Raw genomic sequence first — 17,369 nt, 5'->3', positions numbered from 1 at the left:
TCATTAAAGAGGACCTATTATGCTAATTTTCCAACCCTTTGTATTGACTTGAGGGCTCTTATAGAGCAGCTACACACAATAACCCGCACAGAAAACTTTTCCAGATGTTCCAGAATCTGCACCTATTCCGGCTGTATTTCCTTAGACGGTCGGTTTTAATTTATTCCATCCACGGCCCGCCTCTGGGCAGCCACTCTGCTGTTATTGGCACTCCAGAGCACTTCCGGACTACTGCCGAACCCTACTTTCTAATCAGTTACCACGCCCTATAATGAAGTTGATGAAAGCATTCAAAAGTAAAATAGTATAAATGTGTGTTGTATTCTTTTATTGTTTTTGTTCTCTTATCAGCGCCTGTGGGAAAAGTCAGGCTCTTTAACTGTGTTCGCCAGCTGCAGGATTACTATTTATTGCTTGCTTGTAGTGTTTTTCCTAAACACACTAACATAGATGTTGACAGAGCATAAATTTGGTTTTATCTATGAAGTTGGTGTTTATTTTGAGTTTATTTGAGTCTTTTGAGTTTTCTCTTGCTGGTGTTGTTTTCTCCTCCACGTCCATTCTTGTCCTGTGCCATGTGGGTGCCTGAAACATCACCAGGACTGACTTAAGTTGCCCGGAGGGGACCATGTTCTAACAAATATGCATAGAATCCACAGTTGAAGGGATTATCTTCTTGGCTCTTTTTTTCATTCCTCGGGTGGTTGTTATTGTTGTTTTTTTTGCATTGTGTGAGTTGGGCTGTGTTTCCATTACAGCCAATCACTGTATTGAGAGGGAGATAGTATGGTATGGATGTTTCCCTGTCTGTGCAGACAATCTTCTCATATAGATGCTCACATAACACCAGGAGTAAATGAGTCAATGCCCCGGAGCGGACATGGATTGTATCCTGTATCTGTTTATTCTCTGCTGCTGCTGATCTACTGTACTTGTGTGTGTCATGTTATAATTATAACAATTATTATTTTTTTACTGGAATTAGCTGCAGGAAAACACCCCCGTTGACCGCACTTTCAGGGGAAAAAAATAACCACGCCGTTGCTTTCTGCGGTTTTAAAAGAAAGACAATGCAACAGTTTGATATCGTCATCCTCACGCAGAAAGATTTTGGTCAAACTGTGTTACAATCTGGACTGGTGCACCTCCACTGACTTCACACTGACGCAACGTCTGAAAGCTCCTTGGGGCAACAAAGAGGCTGAAGGTTTACTATCTGAAAGCCGTAATGAGTTGCTTTTTCGTCAGGAAATTGTAAAATGAAACGCTTCCCGTGAAGCACCCCGGTTTGTCCTCAGGCTGGTTTTTACACACTTGGATAGCAAACATTGCAAATTAATGCTCAAAATCCATACAGCCATACTTGCACTGACGATTAGGGGAGTAATTGCTAAATATTATATCCAATTAAGAAGGACACAGAAGCAAGCACTTGGCGACAGAGGCAAGGAAAAACTCCCTTGAACAGAACCCAGGCTCTGTGGGGCGGCCATCTGTCTCGATCGGTTGGGTTCAGATATAAAAATAGAGTAGAGGGAGAAATGGTAGATCAAGCCATCAGGGGTCAATTCAAAGTATATTTTTAGCAAAAAGGTAGGTTTTGACTTGACTTTTAGATGAGGACCCAAAAGGAGGAAGAAGCCGAGCTTATTACTACATCTGGGGTGTCCAAACTGCAGCCCCAACAAACAGTAAGAATAAAGACTCAAATTTAACATGCAAAAGTTTCACAGAAAAAGCAACATTTATTTTAAAGCACATGCAGAGCTAGATGGGCCACATGATGCACATGCAAGTCATGATAAAAATCTCAGAACTTTTACTTTATGGTGATTAGGTAAACCTGTGTGTTTTTGTTTGTTTTTTTTTACATTCCCCAGCTGGATCCAGATAACACCGGTTTCATCGCAGTGGAGAACTTCACCAGCTTGGTGGAGCACCATGAGCTGCAGCTGGATCCGTCCAAACTGGACATGCTGTTAGCGCTGGTCCAGAGCAATGAAGAGGGCCAAGTGTGCTACCAGGAGCTCATCGAGCTGGTGAGTGCCAACTACAAGTTTAAGTAACAAAACAATGGCAGTGTGTATACATACACACACACACACAAGTGCACACACACACCTGCATTGGTCGGATCTCAGAAAGGTTAGGGAATTGATTCGCCGTAGCGAAAATTGACTCGTCTGTTGGGGTCGTTGTCCTGCAAAAGGGAGGATCAATCTTGGCAATGTTTCTTTAATGTGTCAGTAAATGTGGACTCTTGACCTCACAACACGTCTTAGTGAGCACCCCCCACTGAGCTGGCAGTGGTGTGGCTTCAGCACACATCATATTTAAAATTATCACATACTACAGTATTAATTGGCCCTGTACCCTAGAAACCGCCCATGAATGATACGGGAAAAGGCCGAAATGATACTGTGTCAAAGCCCAGGGCAGTGATACTGATAAAATATAGAGTTTAACCATATCCAGTATCAGCCCCCGTAGCTGTCCACTGAGAGCGTGCTGCTCTGGTATCGTTCCCGTGAAACAACCAATCAGAGAACAGCGCACAAGCGTGAACACAGAGCGTTAGTTTTGCTGCCGTCTGTGCTCTGTCAACATGTCAGCGGTTGACACTCCCGGCAAAAGACAAATAGGGAAAATAGCAAACAGAATATTAGAAATGGAACGTTTTATCACCATTAATGAGGAGGACACTCTTGAAATGATAGAAAAAACTAAAAATGCAAATACAAGTCGGAAAACCAAGGGCGACTGCAACTGCAAGAACGAACGAAGACTGGTAGAAAGTATTCCCCTGCCTGAGTTAGACAAATACGTGTCTATGTTTATTGTAACGTTGTTGCCGACGCTATGGAAAGGACACGACTGTGATCGCTAACAAGCTTTTATTATACAACAATAATGGCTACTGTCGGCCGTAACCACGCCGTTGCAACCACCACCAGCAACGCAACAGTGCTTCCTCAACATGACACGCCCCCACCCCTGGTGCATTCACAGTCACCCGGAACAGTCAGACACTCAAAAGCACAACATGTCAACATGAACACGTCAGGGTCGCTACATTATTTTATCAATCAGAAAGGAAAATGGGGATGAATACGAGCCTGATTCTCTCAAATCAAAATTCAACTCTGTGGCACGTTACATGATGGAAAAACGAAAGTACGTGATAATAAGCTCATGATTAAATAGTATGTGATAATAAGATCATCACATGGTTTGTCTGGTATCAGGCCCAGTATCATGCCCCCGCGTGCTAGTATCAGCCTGAGACCGAGACAAACCATGTGATAACCTATAATTATCACATACTACAGTATTAATTGGCGCTGTACCCTAGAAGCCGCCCATGAATGATACGGGAAAAGGCCGAAATGATACTGTGTCAAAGTTTAACCATGTCCAGTATCAGCCCCCGTAGCTGTCCACTCAGAGCACGCTGCTCTGGTATCGTGCCCGTGAAACAACCAATCAGAGAACAGCACACGAGTGCTTAGTGCCTAGTGCTTCTCCAGTCACCAAAAAACCCAAACTTGATTAATGGAACTTTAATTGTCAGACATTGATAAGATAAGACTGTTGATAAAATATTATTGTTGAAATATTTTTGCAATTGTTTTGTTTACACTGTTTAGATATAATACATGTAATAAACTGAACATTTTCTGGAAACAAAATGGTCTTTTGATTAAATAGTATGTGATAAGCTCATGATTAAATAGTATGTGATAATAAGATCATCACATGGTTTGTCTGGTATCAGGCCCAGAAGGTCGAGGGCTGATACTGACACGCGGGGGCATGATACCTGGCCTGATACCAGACAAACCATGTGATAACCTATAAATATAGCCTGTGCTGCATTCATTCATTCATTTTCATCATCCCCACGAGGGTCGCGGGGGGTGCTGGAGCCTATCCCAGCTGTCTTCGGGCGAGAGGCGGGGTACACCCTGGACTGGTCAGCTAGCCAATCACAGGCACATATAGACAAACAACCATTAACACTCACATTCATACCTATGGACAATTTGGAGTCGCCAATTAACCTAGCATGTTTTTGGAATGTGGGAGGAAACCGGAGTACCCGGAGAAAACCCACGAATGCACGGGGAGAACATGCAAACTCCACACAGAGATGGCCGAGGGTGGAATTGAATTCAGTTTTCCTTTTATAACATTAGTCATAAAATATTGAATATTTCTGCAAAAGGAGGGATCATGAGCTCAACCATGTGACAAGAATGGAATGTTATCTTTATTATCTTTATATATATATATATATATCTTTATTAACACCTCTATTCAATTAATGCATGGTCATGGTCAAGGTTAACAAAAAACAACCGGGGTCGGTACTTAGCACTGGGTCATAAAGCATTGACATCAACAGCTGTGGCTGTAGGCAACCCCCGGATAGTGTTTATTTTTTTTGCACAAAATGGCTGTAGTTGGATTTAAATTATCATGAGTGGTCGATCTGCCAATGGTTGTGTGTGTGTGTACGTATATATATGTGCCCTATCACACGGTATCATCACAGAAGCATTTCATTATGCCCTCAATTTGTTATCAAATATAAAGACACTATGACACTATTAATGCTAGCTGAAAAGTTCTTTTTACCACTGTTACATTGGTTCTGTTGGTGGTGTTTTGTGTAATATACTTGTTAAGAAATGCCCCTTGTGGTCAAAGAGAGCTGCAGTATGTTTTCCTTTCCACTTTCTCATGCAGTGCATATCATTAGACTTGAAATGTTGATTGCTGCACATGCGGCCGAGTGGTTAGCATGCAGGCCTCATAGCTACGAGACCCGAGTTCAATTCCACCCTCGGCCATCTCTTGCCGTCGAGTTTGCATGTTCTCCCCGTGCATGTGTGGGTTTTCTCCGGGTACTCTGGTTTCCTCCCACAGTCCAAAAACATGCTAGGTTAATTGGCGACTCCAAATTGTCCATAGGTATGAATGTGAGTGTGAATGGTTGTTTGTCTATATGTGCCATGTGATTGGCTAGCTGACCAGTCCAGGGTGTACCCCGCCTCTCGCCCGAAGACAGCTGGGATAGGCTCTAGCACCCCCGCAACCCTCGTGAGGATAAGCGGTAGAAAATGAATGTATCAAAGTGGCATTTATTTTGATGAAGGCTGATGCATTTAAACTATATCCATAAATTGGATAGTTTATGCAGTTCCCCGTGATATGGCCACTCTCTCACATAGTGTCTTTATATTTGATAACAAATTGAGGGCATATTGAAATGCTGCTGTGATGATACCGTGACTTTGCAGGCAGTGTTTGAGGTTATTACAATACTGTGTGACATTTTCAAGCAGGTCATCAGCAAATAAGCAGCAGTGCTCTTCTCTCTCTCTGTCTCTTTGTCTTCCTGTATTCATCCCTCGTTCTTCTCCTATGCCTCCATCAGTCACTGTTCAGACACATTTATAAGTACCACTCCCTAATTTGTGACAAATGTGGGCCTTTTATTAGAGCCGGTGTCTTTTATTGATGTCATTTAGCGGACGTTGCACACTGTTTAAAGTCAAGTGTGTGTATGTGCGTGAAACATGAGACAGGCGATGATGTTGCGGTGCAGGTCCACAACCACAATAAACATATTGTCAAATCAATACCTCTTGTAGAGTGTCAGTCAAAACTCAGCATTATGATCTTTTTTTAAGGCAGACTTGTTGACATGGCTCATGTATTGGATCTCATTAGAGTGTGCAGGTGGTCTTTTTTTCACCAAAACAGATGCTGAATGTTGTGCAATTCTTCTTTTAATAAAGCATTTTGTTGCACTCAAAAAGATAATATTAATATTTACATGTTATGCTTTCAATTGAGTCTTTAAGTGGCACAGAAAGGAAGGTAGCACTTCAAAAAAGCACCGGTCTACTCAGTAAAACAGATTATATATGACACGTTCTCCGAAAATGCTGACTAAAACCTGACAAGGGAGTAAAAATTTTAAGCTGAGCTGCACTCAAAACTTGCTTACTTTTTGCGGTGTTCATCAGAAGAAAAAAAAACATGTAAGAAGATAACTGTACAATATTAAAGGGGACCTATTATGCTCATTTTTGGACTCCTATAGAGCAGTTACACACAATAACCAGCACAGAAAACTTTCTAGTTCTTCCAGAATTTGTACCTATTCAGCTGTATTTATTTGGATTTCATGCTCTGTTTTAACGTATTTCACCTACGTCCCTCCTCCAGGCACGCCCACTCCGCTGTGGTTGGTCACACTCCCAAATTATTTTATAGAATGCAATTACAGTTGATATCAGAGTCACTTGATAAAACAATGATATTCGTGTCAGACCCCACAACAGTCTGCAACTGGGTTCAGGTCTGGAGGTGACTCGCCTTCCCCTTCCTCCTTTCATCTCGGAGTCATGGAGCCCAGTTTCTCAATCTCTACTTCACAATACATGATGGAATTCCACTCAAAGAACGGCACTCATGCAACCCCACACCATGGTCAGAAAATGATCTGAATGACTCCATTTTATGCTTTTTCTATAGCAGACGGCTAAAAATAATGCACTTTATTTATTCACTTTTCTGAATTTCTCTCTGAGATGAATAAAGTATCAATCTATCTATCTTTAGAGCACTGTAATGATTAAACCATGAAGGAGGGTTTGGCCAGTTAGGAAAAAGGTCTCGTATTAAAAGGATTTGGGCAAGAAAGAGTATCTGGGTCAGGGTGGAATCAGTGAGCACTGGGCTGCCACCCGGGTGTTGGTATGGGGGGGCTGCTATCACCTGACCAAATGTTGCATATACGGGGCAATCGGGGGCTACTGTGGCCTTTTAGAGCAGATTTTTGCACGTGTGTGTGTTATGGTTATGACTAATTAGTATTGAGCTGGGAGGTATGGAGCGTGCGTTGTGGCTAATTAATCCATCAAGGACAATCGACTATCGCTGAGAGCAGCATGTGCAAGAGACAACAAGGAGAAGAGAACAGCCCCTCACAGACACGTGCACATCTGATGCTCACCATTTAGCCCATTCAGCCGTCCCTCTTTCAAAGCATCATGCATTGTTGTCATTTTATGAAGTGCAATAGAACTGCAACACACTTATTGTAACTCTCCTCTCAGCATTAATATGTATGGACACAAGTAGTAGGACACACACATCATATATGGAATCAAACGGTTAGGCATCTTTGTCCTGGCTGCTTAGTACAATATGGCTAAGTCAACAATGCTTAGCAGCAGATAAATTGATTTTTTTCACTAAAATACTTCCCTAGCGATACAAGCATTAAATTTGACGTAAAGACTGTGTGTTCACTCAAAATTTAATTTTTCAAGATGGCCACCCCACCCAGTCATTTATTATCATAGGTTTTGCAAGTCTCTAATATTTAGTTTGATGTTGTTTTGTTTGGGCTTTATATACAGTACTTACGACAACAAGTCAACAAGGTAATGTTCCTTAAACAACAACACACACATGGTATTTGGAGTACAGTATGATGACACAGATTGATATTTGGAAAAGTGAGTATGTAGCCCACAAATGAGATATTCACTTCCCTGTGGGGGAAAACGAGCCTACAACACAATGATGAGGATGCTGAGGTTCTCATTGGGAGTGACCAGGATGGATAGGATCAGGAACCGCACATTACATGTAGAGGCCTTGGAGATAAAGTCAGAGAGGCCAGACTGAGATGGTTGGGACATGTCTAGAGGCGAGATGATGAATATATTGGTAGAACAATGCTGCCAGGTAGGAGGCGTAGAGGAAGACCAAAGAGGGGGTTTATGGATGTAGTGAAGGAGGACATGAGGGTATTTGGTGTGGGAGAGACAGATGTAGAAGACAGGGTTGGATGGAGGAGATTGATTTGCTGTGGCGGCCCCTGAAGGGAAAAGCCCAAAGAGAAAGAAGAAGAAAGTCACATTTGGAAATGAGAAGCTTGGTGGATAATTCCAGCTGGACTTTGCTGTGGAAGAACCCCATCATACTCCATCCCCATCATGGCTTGGTCAGTTTATTAGAAGCTGTTTTTCCTTTGAATACTTTTGTCCATGTTGTGTACTCTCTCCATATCAAAACAGATGAATTCCACATTTCCCTTCTTTCCTGAGGGTTGTCTGCCTCTCTTACTGCAACAATCTGTTTAATTACTCATTATTTGCTCCTTCCTGTACAGTCTTTTGCCCTGAGTATGTTTTTACTCATTAGCTTTTTTGTGTGGCCCTATCAATACGGAATTTGTGCCGACATGCATGATGCAACACCTGACATTGAATTACTGCCCGTGGCTACAAGTTCTTTTTTTTGGTAAGCCACATTGTGAATGTCTGCAGCCGCTTTCTTGTTCCTCCACACTTTTGTGTCAGATCGTATCGCAGCACAAAGCTGATGCAGGGATAATTGCTTCGTAGGCATTTTTTTCCCCTCCAAGGAACTGCTGTTGTTTTGGCTACAATGGAGATTTCACTCAATCGGGATTGTCAAATGAATCGTACCTCTGCTGTATGCATATTTTCCCCTATAAAGGTAACGTCGGGGTGTTAAACAGTGTCCGCCGGCTGGCTTGATTAATGGCACCGTGAGAAAACACAAGCAGTTTGTGATGAATGCAGAACTATAAACGTTGACCTTTGTGGGTTTCCCTCGGCAGCTTTTCTGCTTTAGTGTTGGTACGATAGATACACTAAAAGCTTGTGTATGTTTTGGTTTGTTAAAGAAGTACAGTGTAATTAAAGTGAGGCGTTTTAGTAATGGATCCTGGGAGAACTGGAAATGCATGATTGTAGACAACAACTGTGCGGCTTCTAGATTTTTTGCATGCTCTCCAATAGCAATTTGTCATTTTATGTAACTGGAAAGTTGCTAAATTCATGATTAATTGACAAAAATATATATATACATATGAAGATTAAATATCTCAATATTAATTTTCCCAGCATAAATTAACTATAACCTTTTATTTTTCAAACCATAGATGAGCAGCAAGCGCTCCAGCAGCTTCCGCCGAGCCATTGCTAATGGCCGTCGTACACTGCAGAGGGAGATCCTGCTGGATGAGACGGGCCTGGGTCTCTACAAACGCTTTGTCCGCTACGTCGCCTACGAGATCCTGCCCTGCGAGACGGACCGGCGCTGGTACTTCCACCAGAACCGCCTGTGTCCCCCACCCGTCTTCATCGCCGTCATCACCATCGTCCAGGTGAGGAACAGTAGCCTTATTCTGATGTAGTTTTCTCCTCCCCCCAGACTGGTTTTAAACCAGTTCAGCATGACTTTTTGCAGATTATCGTGTTCATGTGCTACGGCATCATGCTGAACAAGTGGGTGCTGCAGACCTACCAGCCTGACTTCATGAAGAGCCCCCTGGTGTACCACCCGGGCCATCGCGCTCAAGTGTGGCGCTTTTTCAGCTATATGTTCATGCACGTCGGGTACGTATTCTCAGCTTCAGAGCCATTTTGCCCCTCACCCACGAGAGAAAAATCGTCCCTCGCCGCAGAATATCAGCTTAAAAGTACAGGGAAGTTTGGGGTAGCAAAGTAGTTCAGCAGTCAGTGTTGATGGAGTAGGTTCAGATCAGGGGATGTCGTTTGTCGTCTATTGTCTATCATCTACTGTTGCCTGCTTGTTAAGCCCTTTGAGGCTCTTTTGTGATTAAGGGCTATATAAATAGACTTGACTTGACTTGACTTGAGTACATGTGATAGTGCCGGGACCTAGCTAGTATCAAAGATAAATGAACTTACCTGATGAGTTTACTCTGGCGCCAACATGTTCCCATGCCGTTGCGATGGCACACACAAGCACAAAAAGTACCTAACACACACGCTTGGCAGGACAGGGATTTGCAACATGTCTGTCACGAATCAAGCAAACACCCCCACCCCCTTGGCCCCCCCTCAGAACCCAGCCAGGATGCATTGACAGTCTTCCAGAAAGTCAGATATTTTGACCCCTTTTCAAAAAGGTACATTCTCTCCGTGAATATTCAGAAATGTATACAGTATATTCAAGCAGAGGAGCCACAGGTTGCAGACCTCTGGTTTAGCTCGTCCCCTCTGACCTGCATGTTGTCTCCCTTTTAGGTTGGAGCAGTTGGGCTTCAATGCTTTACTGCAGCTGATGATTGGCGTTCCTTTGGAGATGGTCCATGGCGTCTTACGAATAAGTCTGCTTTACATGGCAGGAGTGCTGGCTGGTAGGTGTGCTTTTTTTCAAAGATATGTTTACTAGAGTTTTTAGAGTTTTTGAGTTTACTCCAAACCTGGGGAGACGGAGCCTTTTCCTTTACTCCGTGCTTGCCCCGACCTTCCCACCTTCAAAAAAAAACTCAAAACCCACCTGTTTAAATCCGTTTTTAAAGTCTAACTTTTTATACCTGACTGCTGCGCCCCGCCCCGCATTTAGCCTTGTTTTAGCTCTGAATGAATGTATGGATATTGTATTTTAATGCATAGTTTACTCTGTTTTTACTCAACTCTATTTTTATTTTTCTCTACTGTAAAGTGTCTTTGAGTACTCTGAAAAGCGCTATACAAATAAAATGTATTATTATTAGAGGTTAAAAGAATAACAGTATTGTAGTTGGGAAGTGGTTAGCGCGAAGGCCTGACAACTAGGAGACTCACGTTCAATTCCACCCTCGGCCATCTCTGTGTGGAGTTTGCATGTTCTCCCCGTGCATGCGTGGGTTTTCTCCAGATACTCCGGTTTCTTCCCACATTCCAAAAACATGCTAGGTTAATTGGCGACTCCAAATTGTCCATTTGTATGAATGTGAGTGTGAATGGTTGTTTGTCTATATGTGCCCTGTGATTGGCTGGCCACCAGCCCAGGGTGTACCTCGCCTCTCGCCCGAAGACAGCTGGGATAGGCTCCAGCACCCCACCCCCCGTAACCCTCGTGAGGATAAGCGGTAGAAAATGAATGAATGACTGAATGGACTCAAGATTTTATAATAGGTTTTATAATAGTGACAGTTGGACAGATTATTTCCAGTTCATCCAAATCCTAATAAATCTGATTGGATTACCGTGTTTTCTGGACTATAAATCGCTCCGGAGTATAAGTCGCACAAGGCCAAAAATGCATAATTAGGTCGAAAAAAAAAATACATAAGCCGCACTGGAGTATAAGTCGCATTTTTTGCAGGTAATTTATTTTACAAACTACTTGACCAAAACAGACATTACGTCCTTTTGGAAAGCAAGTTCTAACAATAAAAGAAAAGAGAACAGGCTGAACAGGTGTAAGATATGCTAACACAATGGTTATTCAGCTGAACAGAAAAGGCGTCCAATGTTTATATAACATTACAGTTTTTTCATTTATGAGTCGCTCTGGAGTATAAGTCACAGGAACAGCCAACCTATGAAAAAAAGTGTGACTTATGGTCCGGAAACTAGGGTATATTAGTTTCCACACCTGACTGTATATTCCTGTCTTCTTATACACTTTGTGGCCGCTTGAGAAGCACATAATGAAGTCAAAATTAATATAAAATCACATTTTATGTCTCGCTTTAATTGTGCTCTGACAACTCTTTTATTCCTTGCTTTTGTGAGCTTGTTTTGGCAAAAGCCACTTACTGCTGTGTAAAACAAAAGTCCCGTCCAGTTTTGTGTATGAGTGTGTCTTTTTGGTGCTTTTTGCAAGTCAGCAGTACATCTGTGTTGACCTACTTTGCTTTGTGTCCTTTTGTTTGCAGTGTTTTTACTCAAAGAAATGCTTAGAATTGACTTTTCCCGGCTGCACGTCATTTATCAAGTTAAAGGTCTTGAATTGCATTTCAGCAATTCAACTGCTGTAAAAACCAACCTCTCATTTTTGCATCAACTTCTGGTCCAGCGGGCAGCGAATTGGATTAATCCTCAGGTTGCTGCCCGGCTGACATCCATCCATGAGTGGTGTGTTTTTGCACAGAGGTTGTACTGAAGGAACCTCATTAACTTTCATCCTCCGCCGTGCCACTTTGGAGATTTGCGGTGTTTCCTGTTGACGCTGTTTACCGGGTAGCTTTTTGTAAATGCTGATTTTTTTCCCCCTAATGCTCATTTGCACAAGTCATCAAGCCTGCCTGTGTTCACAAATCCAACACTGAAATTGTCCCTGTTACAAATATCCTGCTAAGCATCATTTGATTACAGTTGCAAAGCAGAAACCTAAATCATGTGGAGTTCAACATTTTCAGCAATCTGATACTGTCTACGTGACGAAAAGTCCAAATCATTTATTTCTCCCTTCCCATCGTCTGTCTGCTCTGTAAAATTGAGTTAGCGCCGCTCAAATCTTCTTCTGCGCTGTGAAAATCACACGCATGCAAACACACCGCTTTGAAGACTCATGAATTATTGTAGCTTGGATTTCTTTCAGCTGCGATGACAGAGCGAGAGCGGGACCCCGATGAGGGACAGTGGCAGGCTAATGCAGGGTCCCTCTCTGGGGAATTGGCCTGAGTGCACTTTGAGACGCTATTCAGCAAATGCGAACATGGAGGAGAAAAGTAAGAAGAACCTGTGTCATTCCTAGCAACCGGGTCCTCAAGTCAAACTGTATTGGTTTCAACCTAGATTTGTGCAACTGCAGTTTTAGGAGTTACAACTTCTTTGAAGGCAACCTATTATGCTCACTGACTTGCGGACTGCTACAGAGCAGCTACACACAATAACCCCAACAGAAAGCTTCTGATCTTCCAAATTCTGCACCTTTTTCTGCAGTGCTTCAAGATGAAACTTTCGGTTTAATTTACTCCACTCCCAACCCTCCTCTAGGCATACCCACTCCGCTGTGATTGGTCACACTAAACACACGTCACATATGCTATCATGTATACTGTATTGTATTGAAAGTGTTGAAAGTGCTTAGCTTCCCCCTTTTTTTTCCTACTAAATTATTACTCTCATTGTTATTTTACAAATGTTTCCCATAGAAGGAGGCTCATTTGTAGCTCATGATTGTACAAAGCTGCAAGTTTTGCACAGCTAAATTTGCACCGCAAGAACATCCTCTGCACCACAAGTTTCTTTTTCAAAGTGCTTCTCTTGAAAAACCCCAAATTACACCCTCCTAAAAATAAAGTACATTTTGTTCTTCGGTGTGTGAGTGCGTGTGTGCGTGCGTGTGTGCACGGGAAACAGGAACAGTCTTGTAATTATTAAAAGACCAAGCAGCACAGACCTGCAGTTGTTGCCCTTGATCATTCTTATATCCACGCAATAATCCTCCTTGGCTCTGCCAGATGAAGGGCTTTGGCTTGCAGCTAATGCTTGGAAATATGGAGAGAAGAATGTCATAATTTTTTCACTCATGTTCGGCAACTCGGCTCCACGTTGAGAACCTGTCTTCCTTGATTCATCTGCAGATCCACCATCCATCCCATTATCCCTTTTCATACACTTCACCCATTTGTAAACGCTGCAAAGTACATAGTGCAGGATTTATACTGCTCGAAGGTCATCACAGAGCTACAGCAACGCACAGGTTGGGAAGTATCATCCCAATACATAGACTTGTAATGCAAGGATCTCATTTGAATAGATAATTTTATTGAATGTATTACCTTTCTGCTAATTTGACATGATTTACATCAATAATCATAGTACATAGGCTGTGTTTAAATTAGTGCACTTTGGTATTTATGCTTCAAGGGGAGGGAAGAGAGTGTATGTAGCCTACAGCCATGCCCATATAAGGAAGTCCGCTCCTCTGTGACATCACAAAGGAAGAGTTTAGCAACGCCCTCTGAAACTGAGCGTTTTGTACAATCCCAAATTTCTTTCTTCTTTCATTATCTGAAACTTTGGCGTCATTTAACACGAGAATCCTACATTTTAACTAGATGTATAGGTCAGAAAAGTAGAAAAAGCATAATAGGTCCCCTTTAAAAATATATGAAAGATTTCCTATTTTATTTAAGCTGACATTCTTTGAGTTTGAAAGACATTAAAAGGGCAAGGAGGTTGGCCATCTGTCACATCATCTTTTGTCTACTTTTACATTTAGTTTAAAAGCCTGCCGTTGTAAATGTCATTAAATGTAGTGGCATCCATTTTTGAGGCCTCATCCCGACTCTAATGGTGCTGTCAGACACGGAGAAGCTCTATTAAAGATTTTTTTTGTCTGGAAGGTGAAGAGTAAAACTGTCATCAGTATAAATCACCATGATTATAAATAAATGCCAGTTTGGAAAATAAAGAATGAGATGATACAGAATAGATAATATAGACAACTAGCACTTTTTCCACATATATACATCATGTATGGAAAGTACAACCATAATAACAAATATATGAAATGGTTCCATGAACACATGTCTGGCAGTGTCACTGAAAAATAACCATTATTATCTTTGTTAAGGAAGAACGTTTGGTGCTTTCAGCATCCTCAAAAACAAAACCACAGTAGTACGGTCCAAAAAAAGAACATTCGAGGACAAGGGATGAGGGATCCAAAGTAGGAACCCAACATGAATCACAACCTTCTTCAGTAAAAAAAGAGCCAAGCTTGAGGCCTGGGGGAGTGGAGACAATCCCCTGTTTTACTAACATTACATGCTACAGTAAACACACCATGTCTCTGCCTTGCCCACGCACACAAACACACAAAATAGGCCATCAAGTCTTCCATGCTTCTTGTCTTTGAGAGGAGCACAACAATACAAAATAAGAATTAAAATACTCTAATGAAAGCCAACACAACAGTTATATGCAGAAAAGAAGTATAGCCCTTTTATTACAGCTTTGAATGATGTCATAATATTCATAGTAATAATCCTAATAATAACACAGGCTACTTTTACGGATTTAATTCATGTAACACTGAAAAAAACATTTATAGCAACACATGAAATTGTGTATTTTTTCTACTACTGTTTACTATATTGGGTAATACAAATATCAAGGTGAATATAGTGGTGTTATTTCATATCTGGTGGGCCCTAATAAGAATCAGAATCAGAATTGCCTTTATTGTCATTTTATTGCATACAACGAAATTTGAGTGCAACTCCATGGTGCATTTTGTAGAAAGTAAAAATAAGAATAAGGAAAAGGATAAAAAAAACAAGGAATAAGAATATAAATATAAAATTGGCAGGTGCTGTTCAAAATAAGTGTAAATATATGTACATAAAAAACAATAACCTATACAGTAATAAAATGTAGAATTGCAGTCAAAAACAATAACCTATACAGTAATAAAATGTAGAATTGCAGTCAAAAACAATAACCTATACTGTAACAAGATGTAGAATTGCAGTAACCAAAATGTGGAATTTAACGTTACACTTTTACCGGTTTTCTATGCTCTAACTACAAAAATATTTGATTTATAAATAAGGAATCCTACTTTGCGGAAATTCACTTATGACGGTTGAATCTGGAACCAATTACTACAATAAATTAGGTTTTTACAATAATGAGATGTGCCATTCATTGGAGAGCAAATGAATCAATAGCACCTCTGCTGGTTGCTGCCAGGTACTGCACTTCAGTGTACCTTATCATAACGCCATTAATCAACAATCAACTCATTGATTATTAGTTGAAGTATAGCTGAAGTATAAATATTCATCATTCTTTTTATGGACTGGTGTCACCCGAGAAGGGGTGAATGTGTAATGGGGGGGGGGGGGGGGTTATCATAATTACGGCGGCCGCCTCTGCACAGTGCCAAGGTCATCCTGCCTGCTTTGGAGTGGGCTGGGCTTCACTAACAATGCCAGCAGCAGCCTGACTTTGATAGTGTTGCACTTTATCAATAATACACACCAAGCAAGCAGCCGGCAGGGCCAATAACAAAATGAAAAAAAAAATAAGCTTACTGTATGTGTTGTAACAGCTTGCAATCCCAACACTTGAAGACCTGAAGCCTGTAGCCATTTTGTTTGGAATCTGTCACATTCTGTGCCACATCTCCAGACAGTAAACGCCTGCCTGTCATCATTTGTGACGACTAAATGAGAGTCGCTGTCTGCTGAGCAACAAGCCTTTCTATTTCCTGCCAGTAGATATTATCATATTTACCCCGTGTGCACCCCTTCGCGAACAGCCATCAGTTGCATGAATAGTGGATGTGTTTGAGTGACTTGCAGTCATTGCGAGCAGGAAAGAGTACATCAGGGCTGTATTAGGAGCAACAATACAAGCAGGCTTGCGGCATCAGTGCTGCCATCGTACTTTTGTGCTGTACCCAAACAGCATCAATCATCTGGTGCAGGATTAAACAACAGGTATTAAATTGGCTTCTTTGTCATGAAAACGCTATCACTAGTAACATGATACCCACATGTGTATGTACTGTACACAAGTGCACAGGTTAGGGGGGACAAATACAGGGTCAGGCTAAATGATCTGACACATTTTTTATATTAAATAAAAGGCAAATAAAGTAAAGAAAAAAAGTGTTTTTATTTGCGATAAACGTACATATAATGCCATTATGTTTCATTATGTTTTGGTCATTATGGTAGGCCGGTTGAGTTTCGTTTTAATGTCGCTGTGAAGTTGGTAACCCATAAGAAGATGGTGTTACCAGCTGGTATGGGGTCATGTCTACCAAGATTGAAGTGCAAACGGAACGCTCGTTGTGTTGCAGTTACAGATTAGTTTGTTTTGATAAACGATTCCACATTGAAAGCTCCATGATAGATAGATAGGTAGGTAGATAGATTTGTTTGCCTTTTATTTAACCTACAAATGTGTCAGATCATTTTGCCTGACCCTGTACTTGCATCACCACCCACACATGCCACCTCTCAGTTCTCCATCAGGATCCCTCGCCCCTCATTGGTTATGGTGGGTAAATAAATCTGATCAGGCATTCCCTCAGTTTTATTAGCCATCAGAGGCATCCCTTTCGGCTGCAGGAGTGCTGACGGGAGCACATCTTTGTGGCCCAGTGAATGTACACACAATAAATGTCTCTCTCACAAATAAAGCAGCGTGGACAACTAATCTTTATACGTCCACCATCCAAATGGGGGTGGCTTCTTTATGTGCATCTCTTTGCAAAGGATGCAACCTATAACAACATGCTAACAGTTTAAGAAGGGTGTTAATGGTCTAATAATGACGACAAAGTGTCCCTTCTTTATGGGGCTAAATTGGTTCCAGACCAATTTCGTGAAGTAGGATGAATTGAATATTTTTATAGTTATAGCATAGAAAGCCTTTTAAATATGGTTGTTAACATTATTAGAGCCGTGTAGACATGAAGTAATCCCCTTGTAGTCACCTTTGCGTTCCTGTTTCCCAATACAGTAGATTCATGCTCATGTGTGTTGCAATAGATGTCTTCCCGGGCCGGGTGGACGGGGAATGATGTTGAGGGTTCAGAGTTGAGTTTTAGCTGGA

General features: G+C 41.6%; 1 protein-coding gene across 5 annotated transcripts in view; it reads left to right on the top strand.

The window, feature by feature from the left end:
- The window catches only part of rhbdl1 (rhomboid, veinlet-like 1 (Drosophila)), a 42,066-nt gene that overhangs the window by 14,236 nt on the left and 10,461 nt on the right, over positions 1-17,369 (top strand). For all 5 annotated transcript variants that reach the window (XM_058061505.1, XM_058061507.1, XM_058061506.1 and 2 more), the window contains 4 exons: positions 1,881-2,039; positions 8,993-9,217; positions 9,301-9,449; positions 10,104-10,216. In XM_058061505.1, the coding sequence (XP_057917488.1) occupies positions 1,881-2,039; positions 8,993-9,217; positions 9,301-9,449; positions 10,104-10,216 (646 nt within the window). The remainder of the gene's footprint in view (positions 1-1,880; positions 2,040-8,992; positions 9,218-9,300; positions 9,450-10,103; positions 10,217-17,369) is intronic.

This window comes from Doryrhamphus excisus, chromosome 22 (assembly GCF_030265055.1).
Source record: "Doryrhamphus excisus isolate RoL2022-K1 chromosome 22, RoL_Dexc_1.0, whole genome shotgun sequence".
In the NCBI taxonomy this organism is placed as follows: Eukaryota; Metazoa; Chordata; class Actinopteri; order Syngnathiformes; family Syngnathidae; genus Doryrhamphus; species Doryrhamphus excisus.
Note: the sequence above shows the minus strand (reverse complement) of the source record. Positions and strands in the feature narration are given on the sequence as shown.